At 42.9% G+C, this 19,238-nt stretch overlaps 1 protein-coding gene across 1 annotated transcript in view; it reads right to left on the bottom strand.

The window, feature by feature from the left end:
- Window positions 1-19,238, bottom strand: part of LOC120939757 (NACHT, LRR and PYD domains-containing protein 3-like) — a 220,999-nt gene that overhangs the window by 197,494 nt on the left and 4,267 nt on the right. The window contains exon 2 of the mRNA XM_040352092.1: window positions 673-731. Within this exon, the coding sequence (XP_040208026.1) occupies window positions 673-700 (28 nt within the window). The 5' untranslated portion in view covers window positions 701-731. The remainder of the gene's footprint in view (window positions 1-672; window positions 732-19,238) is intronic.

Genomic DNA, 19,238 nt, shown 5'->3' with positions numbered 1-19,238 from the left:
ACCACTCATAGAGCAATCACATGTCCCACCTGTCCGCTGTGTGGTGTGTGCAGACACAAACTGAACAGGTGGGGTGAGGGGAGGGACCAGGGTCAAAGGTGGGGCTGAGGCCAGGGTCTAAGGGGGCACCACCAGTTAGGCTTTACGAGGCCCCATCATTTCTATCACTGGCTCTGCCTGATGATCACAGCCAGTCATAGTATTACATAAAAAACGGGGGCAATTTGTGCAACCTGGCCAAATTCTTGTGACATTTGTGCAACAAATATTTTATCGATAGATTCTAAATCCTTCAAAAGAATGTTCACCCTACATATAAATGTGATGGACCACTCTAATACTGTCCTTACAATTACACCCATATTTTCCATAAGTATGTCTTGGGTTACATGGAGCTTTTTTTCTCTTTAAGATTATAAACAAAAGGCTACCTTGAGCACTACATATAAAAGTCATAAAATGGGGGGGGGGGGGGGGGCTTCCAGGCATGCATGGATGACTGGGCCATCTCAGAAGATTTTTCCATCAATGATGAATATAAAATGAAGACACAATGTGATGTGTACAGGATATGGATATGTAAATTCTTCTATAATCTACAGAAATCACAATCTCCAGCGATGTGAGATGAAGAAAAGTATTGGAAAATATTGTCAGTATAAGAAATTGTACCTTGTGAGGAGGAGGATGTGGTCGCCATGACATCAGGAGATGACCCAAAATTACTTCACCTGGAAGAAGCACAAAGAATAAAAAACGTATTAGCAGTGTGATGATCAGAATGACAAGGGTGATTTTGTCCCTTTAGGTCAGTGGTTCTCGACCTTTTAGTGCCGTGACCCCTTGATAAAATTTCCCAAGTTGTGGGGACCCCTAACAGTAAAATTATTTTCGTAGCCTGGGTTGACAGCACCCAAGGCAAGACAAGTAATTTGCACTCCTAACCCATGGAAATTTAGCGGTCCTGAGCCCCTCCACTCGTACACTATTAAAACCTCATATGGTACATTTTAGGATCTCTTTGTTCTCCGTTCTTTCCCTTTCATCTCTCGCTATCCAAATTTCTTGTCTTTCCCCCATCTCTCTCTAGCCATCTTTTTTTTTTCTCTTATTCTTTCTCTCCCTTTTTCTTTCTTCCTCCCCCTTCCATGTATTCTCTATTTTTATTCCTTCTCTTACTCCTTGGTGGGGGGGGGGGGGGGGGGGGGGGTGGGATGAGTGGCAATGCTTGGGGGTTGTTCTGATCACCCTTAGGTGCTCTTGATCATGGTCATCTTCTGATCTGAGAACTGTAGTGGGGCCTTTTAATGGCAACTAGAATCACAGGTAGTGTTACCCACTGTCTCCGACTTTGTGGTTTCTCGTAGCAGTGACAACGATGCAGAAATCAGGACATGGGGTCTCCTCCAGCCCCTCCCACCTCACCAGTCAGTGGACCTCTAGTCTGAGTGGGCAGCCGTTGGCTCCAGGAACAGCCCAGCTGGGCAGACACAAAAAGGCTGGGAGAGGGGTGCGGGCTTCAGAAACAGCCCAGGATTTGGTGACCCCTGGCAAATCATCATTTGACCCCTGAGGGGGTCCCGACCCCCAGGTTGAGAACCACTGCTTTAGGTGGATAATGATTGGCTGTTTGAGTGTATAAGTGGATGCCCATCTGGCATAGATCACATTAAGCAGCACATCAATGCAGACCCACTGGTATGGTAATTGTAGCACTACCCACACAGGAGATGCTGGTGAATGGTTCCCCCATGCTTGCACAGCCAGGCAACAAGTATTTTCCACTCTCATCTAGACACAGAAAAAAAGTCTTTGCGCTTGTTTTTGTTGTTTTATTAGGGGTAAGAACTTGTAAAGAAGTTATGGGATGCCCAACTTGACTAAAATGATAGAAGGGGAAAACGTCCTCTCTATGTACAAAAAGTCCAGACTGTTCTCCCTCCTGGCCTCCTTGGTGATCAAATGCAAAAGCCCTGTAAAGACTAAGAACTCTCAGTCCCTTTAAGAAAACAGCACTGTGTGTTGTAAGCTGCATTCAGGAGTATCTCCTCTCCTTTGTAGAACTGTTCCCAGCTCTACTGCCTGCAGGAACTACCAGCCCTCTTGTCTACCAGTCCACCTGGCTGCTCTGAAGAACTCCCAGGGCAAGGGATAGGAAGAGTCAAGCACAGCATTGCCCTCCTGAAAGGCATGCTACATGTGGTAGCCTTTCCCCTTTTGAATCCCTGGGTGTGCTGATGTACTCACTCTGTCCTCCTTGCACCCTACTGCTCCTCAGGCAAGATTCCTTTCAAACCACACTGCTGTGAGGATTTTCCCAAGCCAGCCCAAACCCAGCCTGGAGGGCTACCCTCCTAAGCCACCAACAGTCTTCTCAGCACTCAATCTTCCACCCGACTTCCCTGCTGACATGGCGCCTTCATATTTAAGGGTGACTCAGCCACCATGCCACAGAATTCTGCCTGGGGATTGACCAAGTTCCCTCAAGTATGCAGATATCCTGGCCTCTGCCCACTGACTTCTAGAAGTTTCTCCAAACTTCCAGATCCAGGGGGAGGTACCAGAGATCTGCCTTTGTAAATCATCCAGCCTGACCTGCAGTAAACCCTGACCCAATTTCAGACTCACAAACTAACCATAAGTCTTAAGATAAATGTGCCTGCATTAAACACTAGAGGGTAAGAGAAAAAAAAGGTGAACCGCTCCAGGTGGTGTACTGAAGAAAACGCCCTCCTCAAAGTGGAAGCCAGGTGCAGGCTCAGCACGAGCAATATTGAAGAAATGGATTCTGGACAGCCGCACGCCGACAAAAGCCTTTGTTGTACTGAATAGTCAACGTTCATGTGACAACAAAAGCAGGACAAACAGCTGACACGTTTCACAACATCATTGTTGCTTAGTCATAGCTAAATGACCACATATTGGTTAACATAAACAAAGAAAGTAAAAAGGTATTGCTATGTATACATGTACATATCAAAGATACACATATACCTGTATAAAAAAAATTCAATACCTTGAAATGGTCAAAAAAGTAAAAACATAATAAAGACATAGTAAGGGCCCATTCACACAGGGGCAACATGACTTCTAGCACGACTTTGGGAGGCAACTTGGACACGACTTGAGTATGAATCATCAGGCAACTTACAAGGCAACTTCAAGTTGCCTTCAGGAGGGGGCGTGGCTTGCACGCGATCGGGATGGCCGCCTGAGCACAGAGCTCCGTCAGAGAACCGGGGATAAAGCGACTACCTACCATTTTAAAGCGAATATAGAGAGACGGAAATTAGCGTTAAATACCCGCGGATGTTCAGTGATGCTACCGAGGAAGAAAAAAGATAAAATGCCGAACAAAAAGCTCAATGATCTTATGGAAATGCCGGCTGCGGTGGGGACACTGATAAAGGATGACGCAGGTACCGACACATTTAGACAGGCATCTTATTCAGATTTACCGGATGATAATTGTGTCATGTGGAGCGATGACCAGCCTCCCATCACCGCTGAAAATTCCCCCTCACGTAGCCCTTCTTCACAGAGCCCTGCTAAATCTAAGAGGAGGGTTGATGACGCAGCAAACGCTTTAATCCCAGGTATGTCACCTGTGCTGCAAGGCCTAAGTAACTCCTGTGACGCATCTCTTATTAACAATTACCCTACAATGGGTCAGCCAGTACTTGACACCACCATGAAAAATATGCTGGTCTCACTGCATACATCACTCATGTCAAATTTTTCATTGATGATGAACTCCTTTTCTAATGACTTGAAAGGTCTGGGCGACAGAGTGGTTACAATTGAAAATAAAATGGACGACCATTCAGAAACTGTCACTGATCTTGTTGACGCATATAAAGACCTGTCTGATGATAACATGAAAATAAAAGCCAAGCTCGCGGACCTTGAAGACCGTTCAAGGAGAAACAATATTAAATTAAGAGGGGTCCCTGAATCAATACCCCCGGATGGCTTACTTAAATACGCGGATGACTTAATTGTCGCACTGTTACCAAATACGCCACAGATTGAAAGAATGATTGACAGGATCCATCGTATTCCCAAACCTAAAAACCTGGCTGCTTCTATTCCCAGGGATGTCCTCATGAAAATCCATTTTTACCCCACAAAGGAAAGACTATTGGCTAAAGCTAGAATCCTATCAATCCTTCCTGGTCCATTCTCTGACATTCATTTATATGCGGATCTGTCTCAATATACTTTAAACTTAAGGAGACAGCTGAAAACTACAACTAAAGCCCTGAGTGACCACAAGATTCCATATAAATGGAAACATCCAGCTACGTTGGTGATCACAAACAACGGTACAACCACTACTATTTTCAATCCAGGAGATGGACTTCGCCTACTTCATTCATGGGGAATTGTCCCGACTGTCCCTCCTGAAGGCAGAAGAAACACAACAGGACCTCATTTCGACGGTCAACTTCGTGAAGATTACCCTATGAGAAGGGGAAAATGAATTACTCTTACGCTGTTCTCTTACCTGTTTTTCCTCCATCTCTCTCCCCCTTTTATATATATTGCTATAGAAATATTTAATTATATATACATCCCCCTAGTATCTGATATTTTATTCTGATTAATTTTACTTACTTCTCTGTTGAACACTGCCCCTACTTCCAGTCGGATAAATATTAATCCCGGCTATTAGGACATTTTATTGCTGGTGCTAAATTTACTTTTCACCAAAATCTACATAGTATCTCTTTCTGTTTTTTTTTTTTTTTTTTGCATTATTGATACTAATAAGAACTTATCTACAGTTTTGTTATCATTCTAACTATTTAAGATACTTAATGTTCTTTTGTTTTGAATTCAACTGTTTTGGTTTGGTTTTCTCTGTTTTGTTTATTGTTTTGGTTTTGTTTCTTTTTTTGTTTCTTTCTTTGTTTCTTTGTTTTAATTTCTAATTGCAGCTGTCACAGAACGTTTGGTTGACCCCTTGTTCCCTGACAGTGCATACTCTGGACGTCCAACGCTTTTGTATCATATTACATTGCCCGAAGGTGCTACAGTTTTGTGAGTATTATACGAAAACATACACATACACTATATAAAAATGTCTATTAACATTCTCTCCATTAATGTTAATGGCTTAAATCACCCAGCCAAAAGATGCTCAATGTGGAAAACTGCTCTATCATCTAAATGCGATGTTCTTTGCTTACAAGAAACACATTTCACCTACGATAACGCCCCACAATGTCACCACAACTCTTACCCCCATATTTTCAGAGCAGATTACTCACACAAACAGAGAGGCGTATTGATAGCTATTCGCGACACTATAGCCTTTGAACTTATAGACAAGCGTATTGACCCAGAAGGTAGATATATTATTTTAGTGTGCTCACTAGATAATGTCTTATACACACTGGTGAATATATATGCGCCTAATTTCAGACAAATGAAATTTCATAAAGCTACAATGAACATAATTAAAGATATACAAAAGGGTCATCTTTTAATTTGTGGAGATTTTAATCTGATACCTGATATTGTCATTGATTCATCTTCCAGCGCCAAAAGGTTTGCTTCTCCTCTCTCTACCTTTCTGTCAGACAATGGGCTATATGACATTTGGAGGTGTCACCACGCATCTGAAAGAGACTACACGTTCCATTCCTCCCGCCACAACACATACACCCGTATTGATCTATTCGTTTCTGACAAGTGGTTATTACAGAATGTATTAGAATCTCACATTCATATTGCTACATGGTCGGATCATGCCCCTATCAGTATCAGATTAAAAAATGTGAATTCCATCAACAAATCTTATCTGTGGCGCATTAATAATTTTTTGTTACAGTTACCTGATAATATAAAACACATTTCTCAAAAACTGATCGACTTCTTTTCTGATAATAAAGGATCAGTCACTGATCCAAATGTGTTATGGAATGCCCATAAGGCTTTTATACGTGGAATATTTATACAGCTTGGTTCCAAAGCAAAGAAATTGAAAAACTCTAAGGCCCCATACACACGGGAGAATTTATCCGCGAATACGGTCCAGCGGACCGTTTCCACGGATAAATCCTCTCAAAGATATCCGCTGATTTCGATGGGATGGAGTGTACACACCATCCCATTGAAATCCGCGCGGAAATCCTCTGGCGATGACGTGTCGCGCCGTCGCCGCGATTATGACGCGGCGACGGGCGCGACGCTGTCATATAAGGAATTCCACGCATGCGTCAAATCATTACGACGCGTGCGGGGAATCCCTTTGGACGGATGGATCCGGTAAGTCTGTACAGACGAGCGGATCCATCCGTTGGAATGGATTCCAGCAGATGGATTCGTTGTGCAGCACAACAAATATTCGATCTGCTGGAATCCATCCCAGAGGAGATTTCTCCGCGGAAAGAGATCCGCTGGCGTGTACACACCATAGAATCTATCCGCAGAAACCCATTTGCTGGGATTTATCTGCGGATGGATTCTATCGTGTGTATGGGGCCTTAGATAGAGGAATTAACTAAGGAATTAAATGATGTTGATTCAGAAAATAAAATTAATCCCTCCCCCGCTCTTAAATCCCAATTGTATAAACTAAGACACAATTTGAGATCTATTCTAATGGAATCATACGACATCAAAATTAGAAAACTAAAAGCACGCTCATATATCGCAAATAATAAAGCTGGTAAACTATTAGCTAACCGTATTAAAGGCTATAGACAGAAATCTAGAATACCTCATTTATATGACCCTATTACACAGGATAAAATCATTAATCCCCAACTCATTGCGGACTCATTCAGCTCTTACTATGACGGACTATACAATCTCTCAAACGACGGCACCACTCACCAACCAACCACTAATGAAATTCAAACTTTTCTATCGCACGTTAATTTGCCTTGTTTGACATGTGACCAACTTACAAAATTAAACAGTCCTTTCAATAATTCTGAAATCCTTTTAGCTATCGACTCATTACCCAAAGCTAAGACACCAGGCCCAGACGGATACTCCAATGAATATTTTAAGATTTTTAAACGATTACTTGTGCCCCACATGCAGGAAATGTTTAACCAGTCTGCTTCTCAATCTTTGTTCCCCGAGGAAATGCTATCTGCAATCGTAGTAACCTTGCCTAAACCTGGCAAAGAACCAACTTGCCCTCAAAACTTTCGCCCCATTTCTCTCCTAAATACCGATTTAAAAATCTATGCTAAAATACTAGCTAATAGAATTGTTGACCTACTCCCTAACCTTATCAATTTGGACCAGACAGGTTTCACCAAAGGCCGTCAAACATCTGACGCGACTAGGAGATTAATAGACATCATCCACCATGTAAATATAACCAGAACGCCTTCTCTGCTCCTATCATTAGACGCGGAGAAAGCGTTTGATAGGGTCAATTGGTCATATCTATCACTGACCCTACAGAAATTCGGCTTTAATGGCTTTATACTTAAAGCAATTCTAGCCCTTTACTCAAACCCTACAGCACGTGTCTTCAATTCTAATATGCTATCCAAACCTTTTCGTATCACCAATGGTACTAGACAGGGCTGCCCGTTATCCCCCTTAGTATTTAACCTAATGATCGAACCTCTAGCGGAACATATTAGATCTAGTTTGGCTGTATCGGGTATTTCTATTGGCGATCGCATTCACAAGATCAGCCTGTTTGCGGACGATATAATATTAATTCTATCGTCCCCTTCCTCTTCCCTTTTGGAAGTTCGAAAAATTCTAAACTGGTTTAGTAAAGTTTCATTCTACAAAATCAATGACAAGAAATCTTACGCCATGGATATAGGTATTGATGCTGTGACGAACAATCTGCTTCAGCACCAATTCCCTTACTCTTGGGTAGAACACAGTATTCCATATCTTGGCATTCACCTGTCTAGGAACACTAAATCTTTATTTACACACAATTACGTTCCCCTTAGAAAAAGATTACAAATTGACTTATCAAATTTGGGAAAACATGAGTTCTCCTGGTGGGGTAGAATGTCTGCCTTCAAAATGATGCACTTACCTCAGGTACTGTACTTGTTTAGATGTCTTCCTATACCTATCCCCATCCACTTCTTCAAATCTTTACAATCTATCCTTTCCAAGTTCATTTGGAAGGAAAAGAAGTCAAGATGTGCCCACTATAAATTAATCAAACATAAGTTGTGGGGGGGAGCGGGATATGTTGATTTCCGTGACTACTTTCATTCCTCTATTTTATCCCAAATGAAGGAATGGTTTCATCACTCTCCAACTACGTCTTGGGGTCAGATTGAGTTCTCCTATTGCTGTCATGGTCCTGCCAACCTATGGCTGTTTGGAGCATACATAGGGATCAAAATCCCTGCACAACTTCCTCCCACAATGAAAGTTTCCATTAATACATGGCTCACAGTTTTAAAATCAGTAGACCCTTCCATATCCAATCATATAACTAATATTCCCTTGAATGTACTACAACTAGTTTTAAAATATGTTCCACTAGATCTTTGGGGAAATCACGGTATTAAATACATCCGCGACCTGTATGATGATAAGGGTGTGGTTAAATCGTTCCAATCCATACAATCTGAATTTAATTTACCACTATCCTATATGGACCACTTCTCTCTCATAACAAAATGCCTGCAAAAATTGAATGTAGAAGACATACGTATACAATCTTCAATGTGGTCTTATCTTTCCTCACCCGAACCTAGGAAAAAAGGTATCACCATATTTTATAATCTGTTACAAGAAAAGCAGAGATTTTCAAAAACCTCTTCTCATTTACAGTGGGAATCAGATCTAGATCAGTCATATACAGATGACCAATGGCGTACAGCATGCAGACTCAACCAATCATCTACTAAATGTACTTCCCTATGGGAACTAGCAATTAAAATCACTTTACGGTGGTATTATACCCCGGATATCGTAGCCAAATTTAGTAACGAAAACTCGAACAAATGTTGGAGATTATGCGGTCTTAAGGGCGACTTACTCCATATTTTGTGGGGCTGTCCTTTGCTTACAAATTATTGGAAGGAGGTATTTGCAATTATTTCTGTTATATCGGGCACTCAGATTACCCCTAACCCTGCACTAGCTTTGCTTTCTCTGGGCATTGAAAACTTTGTATTGAACCTCAGAAACTCCATTGTCCATATCCTTATGGCCGCAAGGCTTTCAATTACAAGGAAGTGGAAAGATCCATTTCCACCTTGTATTCTGGATGTTATTGACTTGACCAATTTACATTACAAATATGAAAAAATGATGGCAGTACCTTTGCTTACTCTTCCTACTCATACTTTATCATGGGCACCTTGGAAAAAATGGTACGAAAACAACATATAGACTTTGGTGCCTGTCCTCTTCTTGATACTGCTATTATTTATGCTTTCATTCACGGATCTTGAGACCCTGAATCTCTCTTTTAGTTAGAGTATGACCCAAGATAGCTTAATGTTCTCTTATAGTATTTGTTTCCAAATTCATTTTGCACACGTCTAGAGCCTATTGTAATTGAAGTGATATTGTGCATTTCTTTATCTTAAAAGATTGATCTTCACTGATCGCCTGCAAAACCTTTAGTAAGCTCATTTCTGCTGTCCAGACTACAAGTTGTATAATTTTATGCATGGTTATTATCTCTACTTACTTCCATCGATACATGTGATTTTTGTAAGTGTTTAAATATAACCCAATAAAAATCTATTGAATTAAAAAAGTTGCCTTCAGGACAGTACAAGGCAACTTCAAGTCGCCTCCAGGACAGGAGGCTTTCCAGTAGCCAATCGAACAACAATCAGCTCTGTGGGGGGGAGGGGTTTGCCTGAGAAATGTATGTTATCTTCCTGTATTGTTGCTTCAGTTAAGACAGGGGATCCGACTTCTGAGGCAACTTCCATTGAAATCAATGGGTACAAGTTGCCTACAAGTAGCCTAGAAGTCGAATTGAAGTAGTACAGGAACCTTTTCTGAAGTCGGAGTGACTGCAGTAGTGTACATTAAGACGGCTCCCATTCACTTCCATTCATTTTCTCGACCGCACGACTTGGGGCAACTTGGGGCGACATGAAGTCGGATCCCAGGTCGCCCCAGTGTGAACTGGCTCTAAACCATCATCATATATAATACAGGGGAAATGCAATAAAACATGAAATCGTATCAATAAAAACTAGATACATTTATAAACAAAAGTACATGTGCAAATTGTCGCGAAGCAACCTTTAATAGTAAAACCGTGTTTATAAATAATGGGCTAGATTCATGTACCTGCACTTCTTCTTACGGCGGCGCAGCGTATTGTATTTACGCTACGCCGCCGTAACTTACAGGAGCAAGTGCAGTATTCACAAAGCACTTGCTCCGTAAGTTGCGGCGTAGCGTAAATGGGGTCGGCGTAAACCCACGTAATTCAAATGTGGAAGGGAGGCGTGTTTTATGCTAATGTGTGATGACCTGACGTGATTGACGCGTTTTATGAACGGCGCATGCGCCGTCCGTGTACATATCCCAGTGTGCATTGCTCCCAAGTACGCCGCAACGACGTATTGGTTTCGACGTGAACGTAAATTACGTCCAGCCCTATTCGCGAACGACTTACGACGTAAAAAATTAAAATTTCGAAGCGGGAACAACGTCCATACTTAACATTGGCTGCGCCTCCTAATAGCAGGAGCAACCTTACGCCGAAAAAGCCTAACGTAAACAACGTAAATAAATTGCGCCGGCCGTACGTACGTTTGTGAATCGGCGTATCTAGGTAATTTGCATATTCTACGCCGAAAACAATGGAAGCGCCCCTAGCGACCAATGTAATATTGCACACAATTCTACGCCGCCGCATTCAAGTTACATCGGCGGAGGAAGCCTATTTTTTTAGCGTATCTGCCTTTGAGAATCGGCGTAACGATACGCCGGCGCAGATTTGAAATTACGGCGGCGTATCTGGAGATACGCCACCGTAAAAGCTACATGAATCTATGTAAATGTCTAAAAATCTACCAAAACATGTTGGAATGTACCGTTTATATGTAGGAACTTCAGTTCACGGGGTGCCACTAAGGAATAAGGGCACAAATACAAAGTGGAGGTGTGATGATGTCTAGTAAATAGTTAAAGAAAAACTCTATTAATTAGTGATGACTACATCAAAGAACACCACCATTTAACCACATGAAGATGCAGTAGAACACCTACAAATATTGAAATCTCGGTAGACCCGAAGACTAATTGGGATATATAATCACCAGCCAAATAGCAGGAAAGCAGTAAAAAATAAAACGCAGGAAAAAACAAAAAAAACTGTGGGACGTGGGTGTACAGCCAGCTGCAGCCTTTAGTAATTTGGCTTCCAGGTTTTTTAGGGACACAAAGCAACTCCTGGTGAAATTGAAAGATTTGGAATGGGGAGACAATTATGGATGGATTACTTGTGATGAATCGAGTCTTTACTCAAGTATTCTACATGCTTTGGGTAGGTTGTACCACACGTTCTTTGAGAACCCACACAGGGGTACACTATTGTGACACAAATAATCTGAATGCTTGAAATATTTCTAATGCAACACGTCACTTTAGAGAATGTCATCAGAGCGATCTCTCCTCATTCCGTTTCAGAGGAATAGAACGGTTGTCTCGCCCAGAGGAGGTGACAGGGAAAAAAAAAGCTAATGGGGAGAGAGGCATGGTGGATTTTCAGATTAAAAACTAGATCACCTCAGGGGTTACACTTGAGGTGGGATCTGGATTTGCATTTACATTAGAATGCCTCTCCCCAGTGCCCTTCCTCTCCTCTGGGGTCTTTTTCACATACCTGGAAAAAGAGAAGAAGTTGGGACTTTAAATGAAATACGAATTGATGCAAACAGTGGTAAAGTAATAAATGCGTAATAACCAAGCTCAAACTTACCACCCAAACAGCAAGCCAAATTCAACTGTCTAACTGTATGTTAAAAGCAGAGGATTGGCTGCACACATTTGCAAATGCATGGATAAGCTACAGGCCACTTCACGGCTCTCTGCGTTTCTGTAGTCCTAACTAAACTGATATAGTTTCCTCAATAGGAGGCATACAAATACTAATGAGTAGATGGAGGACAGGTGACTAGGAGTATGTGTCCCCGCCTCCACCTAGGAATGGTATGGTATGGTAGTGTTTGGGTGATAAGTTTGAGCTTGGTTATTACGCATTTATTACTTTACCACTGTTTGCATCAAATCACATCTCATTTAAAGTCCCAACTTCTTTTCTTTTTCCAATTTCGGGGATGGAGGCATGTGCTGGTGTAGCAGTCTATATGCCTCATTCAAAGTCCCAAACCATGTTCTATGTCATATTACAGGGATGGAGATGCGATTTTGATATTTTTATATATTTACCCTTATGCGTCTTTTCCAATGCTTCTCACTACCATACCATTCCTAGGTGGAGGCGGGGACACATACTCCTAGTCACCTGTCCTCCATCTACTCATTAGTATTTGTATGCCTCCTATTGAGGAAACTATATCAGTTTAGTTAGGACTACAGATACGCAGAGAGCAGTGAAGTGGCCTGTAGCTTATCCATGCATTTGCAAATGTGTGCAACCAATCCTCTGCTTTTAACATACAGTTAGACAGTTGAATTTGGCTTGCTGTTTGGGTGGTAAGTTTGAGCTTGGTTTTTTCACATACCTGGGTTGTTGTTTTAATTTTTTCTTATTCTTAATTTTTTTATTTTTGAATCTTATGGTGTTTTTTCTTATGCACATGTGTATATGTGCATATATATATGTGTACATACATGTGTATATTATTACCACAAGGTCTGTGAAAATTAGTGGCATACACATGGACCACCTAGTATGTATTGCAGCTGATTCTCCTTTCCTACAATTGCCTTCGGTCAATTAAGACAATTAAGGGGTGGAGCATGTGATCTTTAGAGCTACTATTTATTTCAAAGTTTTATGTCTAATGTGGTTATGATTAAGGCATTATAGGCTGAAACGCATCAACTGATTCTATCTGTGTTTGTACGCTGTGGCTTTTCAATACAATTAAGATTTTTTTAAGAGCAACAACCGGTGTGCGGATCATCCTTCCTACAACATCCCTCACCTTGTGGTGTCACTGCCGCATCACCAACATTCCCAATAAAGTGAATGGGACGGTCTGTGAGTCAACAGCGGATCAGAGGAGGAGCCACTGAGGGACAGAGATGACAGTTGCTCTTTAAAAATTCTGATTTACTTTATTATGCTCGTAAATCTGTAGTACTCCAATGGAAGGCTTCGTCCGCACAGGTTAGTGAACTCGGCTCTGCCACTATACAAGGCTACTTACCTGTCGCGTGGCTGTGCTAAGAAATTCTATAAAATATGGGACATCTGGACGAAATCCCTGTCCACTAATGCAGACGCAATGGACCATTAGTACCGCTCTATTAATAACCTGTAACGGCTCAGCTGGTATCTCTAAATGTGTAGGCTTTCTTGGATTGCTTGGTCAATAGTTATGGGGAGAGGGGGGAATGTGTATATGTAACGTGTACTTCATTTCATTTTGTAAATAATTAAAATAAGCTATGTGGAGTATCTCTGGAAATAGAAGAATACTTTAGATAATCTGCACAGGTGGTTGAGCGTACAGTAGTTTTTTTGTTTATTTTGTTGAGCGTACAGACGGTCGGATTGTCCGATAAAACACGTCCATCGGAGCGGTGTTGACGAGAAGTCAGATCGTGTGTATGGGCCTTAACTCTAACCTGGTAACCGTTATTTTCTTTAAAGCGTCGCTTATATACAGTGGGGATCGTAAGTTTGGGCACCCCAGGTAAAAATTTGTATTAATGTGCATAACGAAGCCAAGGAAAGATGGAAAAATCTCCAAAAGGCATCAAATTACAGATTAGACATTCTTATAATATGTCCAAAAAAGTTAGATTTTATTTCCATCGTTTACACTTTTATAATTACAGAAAACAAAAAAATGGCGTCTGCAAAAGTTTGGGCACCCTGCAGAGCTAATATCTTGCACTGCCCCCTTTGGCAAGTATCACAGCTTGTAAACGCTTTTTGTAGCCAGCCAAGAGTCTTTCAATTCTTGTTTGAGGTATCTTTGCCCATTCTTCCTTACAAAAGTCTTCCAGTTCTTTGAGATTTCTGGGCTGTCTGCCACGCACTGCTCTTTTAAAGGTCTATCCATAGATTTTCAATTATGTTGAGGTCAGGAGATTGTGAAGGCCATGGCCAAACCTTCAGTTTATCCCCTGTGGATTTTGAGGTGTGTTTAGGATCATTATCCATTTGTAGAAGCCATCCTCTCTTTAACTTTTTCACAGATGGCATCAAGCATGATTGATCCACCCCCATGCTTCACAGTTGGACAGAGGTTATTTTCATTAAATTCTGTGCTCTTTCTTCTCCAAACGTACCTTTGCTCATTCCGGCCAAAAAGTTCTATTTTAACCTCATCGGTCCACAGAACTTGTTTCCAAAATGCATCAGGCTTGTCTATATGTTCATTCGCAAAGTTCAAACGCTGATTTTCGTGGTGAGGATGTAGAAGAGGTTTTCTTCTGATGACTCTTCCATGAAGACCATATTTGTACAAGTATTTCTTTATAGTGGAATAGTTTACCACAACTCCAGTGTGTGCCAGATCTTTCTGGAGGGATCGTGCAGTCAAACGTGGGTTTTGAATTGCTTTTCTCACAATCCTGCGAGCTGTTCTGTCTGATATTTGTCTTGGTCTTCCAGATCTTGCTTTAACTTCCACTGTTCCTGATGACTGCCATTTCTTAATTACATTCCGAACAGAGGATATTGACATCTGAAAACGCTTTGCTATCTTCTTATAGCTTCTCCAGCTTTGTGAGCGACAACTATTTTCAGTTTCAGGGCCAGATTCACAGAAAAAGTATGCCGGAGTATCTGCTGATACTCCGGCGTACTTTCAAATTTGCAGCATCGTATCTTTATTTTGAATTCTCAAACAAAGATACAACGGCATTTGGCTAAGATCCAACAGGCGTACGGATTCGTACGCCTTCGGATCTTAGGATGCAGTACTTCGGCGCCCGCTGGGTGGAGTTTGCGTTGTTTTCCGCGTTGGGTATGCTAATTAGCTGTTTACGGCGATCCACGAAGGTACGCGCGGTCGTCGCATTCTCTTACGTCGTCGCTAGTCTGCTTTTCCCGTCGTAAAGTTGCGAATGCTATTTAGGTAGTGTAAAAATGGACAGGCCATGTTAAAGTATGACCGTCGTTCCCGCGTCAAATTTAAACATTTTTTTTTTGCGTAAGACGTCTGGGAATAGGAAAGGACGTAACGCACGTCGCCGTTCAAAAAATTACGTTGGTGCGACGTCATTTTGCGCAAAGCACGGCGGGAAATTTCAAAACGGAGCATGCGCAGTACGTTCGGCGCGGGAACGCGCCTAATTTAAATGATACACGCCCCATTTGAATTGGGAGGGCTTGCGCCAGACGGCTTTACGCTACGCCGCCGCAAGTTTACAGGCAAGTGCTTTGTGAATCAAGCACTTGCACTGAAAACTTGCGGCGGTGTAACGTAAATGACATACGTTACGCTGCCGCAAATGTATGTGAATCTGGCCCATAGTTTTCTAGACAACTGCCTTAGAAGAACCCATGGTGCTGATTGTTGGGGCAAGGTCAGATAAGTCTGGGCATTTAAAACCTTTGAGATTGACATCACCTGGTCTTCCCAGACGATGATTGAAAACAATCCATGACACTGGCAGGTCTCAGCTTTGCAAAGGGGGCAGTGCATGCTAGAAATTCTGCAGGGTGCCCAAACTTTTGCAGACGCCATTTTTTTGTTTTCTGTAATTTTTAAAGTGTAAATGATGGAAATAAAATCTAACTTTTTTTGACCTATTATAAGAATGTCTAATCTGTAATGTGATGCCTTTTGGAGATTTTTCCATCTTTCCTTGGCTTCGTTATGCACATTAATACAAATTTTTACCTGGGGTGCCCAAACTTTCGATTCCCACTGTAGAGATTTTTAGGTACTGTAGATTGTCACCATGTCACGAGTGTGCACAATTTCAAAGCATGACATGATGGTTATCTATTTACTCGGTGTAACATCATCTTTCACATTATACAAAAAAAATAGGGCTAACTTTACTGTTTTTTTAATTCATGAAAGTGTATTTCTTCCTAAAAAATTGCGTTTGAAAAACTGCTGTGCAAATATGTTATTCTCTAGATTCTCTGCTAAAAAATATATATAATGTTTGGGGGTTCCAAGTAATTTTCTAGCAAAAAATATGTATTTTAACTTGCAAGCAACAAATGTCAGAAATAGGCTTAGTCATGAAAGGGTTAAGGTCATTATACAGCATCTCAATCGGATTTAAGTACGGACTTTGACTAGGCCACTCCAAAACCTTCATTTTGTTTTTGCGGTTTTAAAATTTTGCCCAGTCTGTAATGTACAATATAGTGTACAGTACATAATGTGCATTATAGTGTATATGTATTGTGTAATGTTTGGGGGACCTCCCAGTGTAATTTTGAGGGGGTGGGGGAAGGTTTCCTCGTGTAGTATGGGGCGACAGGGGAGTCCTCTGGTGTGTACAGTATGGGGGAAGGTTTTTTTTTCCCGGTGTGTACTGTATTCCTCTGGTGGTACTCTTGGTAAGTACACCGCCCAGTAGGTCACACAGGTATCGGTATGTACCCTTGGTCCCCGGCGGGCTGTACAGTGCTTGGTCATCTGGCAGTCCCCGGCTTGGTGGGTACATGTCTCTCCGTGCCACCTGCTCACCTGGAAATTATCACGGCACACCCCTTGGGTGTGTGGTGGAAAGGCATGGGTTCTTCCCATGAGGTCTGATATGGCCAGTAATGGCTTGTCCTGTGCCAAGAATCTATCCCAGCACAGCATGGTGCTGAAAGAACTCCAGGGTGCAAAGGCGATGGACATTACAGCAAAGTCCGATCTGCAACCCAGCCTGCTGGATGTGAAATGTGGCACTGAGGATCGCCTTTATGATGTTATGTGCTGGATAGCAGCCTGGCTGAATGAACAGACTGTGTAACCCTGTAAGGATAGTCAAGCTGTGCATGATGCATGACCCTATGTTCAGTGGAGGAGCGATGCTGCCACTATGGCTGACATCCCAGTTAACTGGTCCCGCGGGTGGAAAGTTTGACAGCTCCAGGCAGGACACTCATTCATTTCACATGACAGAGCCCCCATTCCCCTCCTCTCATCAGCAGCTCATCTCCCATCTTCCTCTGAAATCCTCCAGCAAAGTCAATTCGCAGGAAAATTCCATCTCTCTCTCTCTGCTCCTACACACTCCGGGGAATCGGTCCTCGAGGTTGCAGACAGGCTATCTCACATCACGAGCATGGAGCTTAACCACTTCCCGCCCGGCCTATAGCCGATTTACGTCCGGGAAGTGGTTGTGAAATCCTGACAGGACGTTCTAGAACGTCCTGCAGGATTTCATGCCGCGCGCGCCCGTGGGGGCGCGCATCGCGGCGATCGGTGATGCGGGGTGTCAGTCTGACACCCTGCATCTCCGATCTCGGTAAAGAGCCTCCGGCGGAGACTCTTTACCACGTGATCAGCCGTGTCCAATCACGGCTGATCACGATGTAAACAGGAAGAGCCGTTGATCGGCTCTTCCTCACTAGCGTCTGACAGACGCGAGTAGAGGAGAGCCGATCGGCGGCTCTCCTGACAGGGGGGGTTCGCGCTGATTGTTTATCAGCGCAGCACCCCCTCGGATCGCCACACTGGACCACCAGGGATGCCCACCCTGGAGCACCAGGGTGGGCAAAAAAAAAAAAAAAAAGCCTGCAAAAAAAAAAGTCTAAAAAAAAAAAAAAAAAAAGCATTAAAAAAAAGATGCCAGTCAGTGCCCACAAATGGGCACTGACTGGCAACCTGGCAAAAATCAGTGCTGCCACCCCAGTGTCCATCAGCGCCACCCCAGTGTCCATCAGCGCCACCCCAGTGTCCATCAGTGCCACCCCACAGTGCCCATCCATGCCCAGTGCCCACCTATCAGTGCCCATCTGTGCCACCCATAAGTATCCATCAGTGCCGCCCATGAGTGCCCATCTGTGCCGCCCATGAGTGCCCATCTGTGCCACCCATGAGTGCCCATCAGTGCCGCCTATGTGTGCCCATCAGTGCCGCCTATGTGTGCCCATCAGTGCCGCCTATGTGTGCCAATCAGTGCCACCTCATCTGTGCCCGTCAGTACTACCTCATCGATGTCCATCAGTGCCATCTCATCGGTGCCCATTAGTGCCGCCATATCAGTGCCCGTAATTGAAAGAGAAAACTTATTTACAAAAAAATTAACAGAAAAAAAATAAAAACGTAATTTTTTTTCCAAATTTTCAGCCTTTTTTTAGTTGTTGCGCAAAAAAAAAAAAATTGCAGAGGTGATCAAATACCACCAAAAGAAAGCTCTATTTGTGGGGAAAAAAGGACGCCAATTTTGTTTGGGTACAGTGTAGCACGACCGCGCAATCGCCATTCAAAGTGCGACAGTGCTGAAAGCTGAAAATTGGCTTGGGCGGGAAGCTCCGTAAGTACCCTGTATGGAAGTGGTTAAACAACAAGAGATAAGTTCCCCTGCACAGCCGCATCAGTACTGAATGCCCTTTTGGAGTGGGAGGGAGAAAGCAGTTAAGCCGTAGCTGGCAGCATTAATTGGTTAGGCTCTGAGGAAGAAGGTATCTCTTTGAAACGCGTCAGCCATCAGTGGCCCCCCGAAATCTCCTGTTACCATCTGGAATCTGTTGTCAGACCAATTGCTGTCATCTGGAGGTTATTTGTAAAGCGAGTTTCCTCCATATGTTTGTGTGAAATGAAGATGTTAACACTGAGTTCCCACACTGGAAAGGACTGGAGGAATGCTGCTGTGTCCGGGTTTCAGGAGGACAGAATCCCAGGCACAAATGCCAAAATCCGGACTGTCTGGGTCATTCCTGTACAGGTGGCAACCCTACCAAAAATTAAAAGTCAGCAGCTACACATACTGTACTAATATTAGGACACTTACCTGTCCTGGAATCAGTGATGTCGGCCCCCCCTAGCTGATGTTTCTATCGGCTCTCAGGTGTTGCCGCCATTGCTGGTAAGGGAACCCAGCAGTGAAGCCTTGTGGCTTCACAGCCGGGTCCCTACTGCGCATGCGCAAAGAGCACTGCACTTCCTGAATGGCCCGCCAGAAGTGGGAATGGGTACCTGTCACAAAAAGGT

Source organism: Rana temporaria, chromosome 5 (assembly GCF_905171775.1).
Source record: "Rana temporaria chromosome 5, aRanTem1.1, whole genome shotgun sequence".
In the NCBI taxonomy this organism is placed as follows: domain Eukaryota; kingdom Metazoa; phylum Chordata; class Amphibia; order Anura; family Ranidae; genus Rana; species Rana temporaria.
Note: the sequence above shows the minus strand (reverse complement) of the source record. Positions and strands in the feature narration are given on the sequence as shown.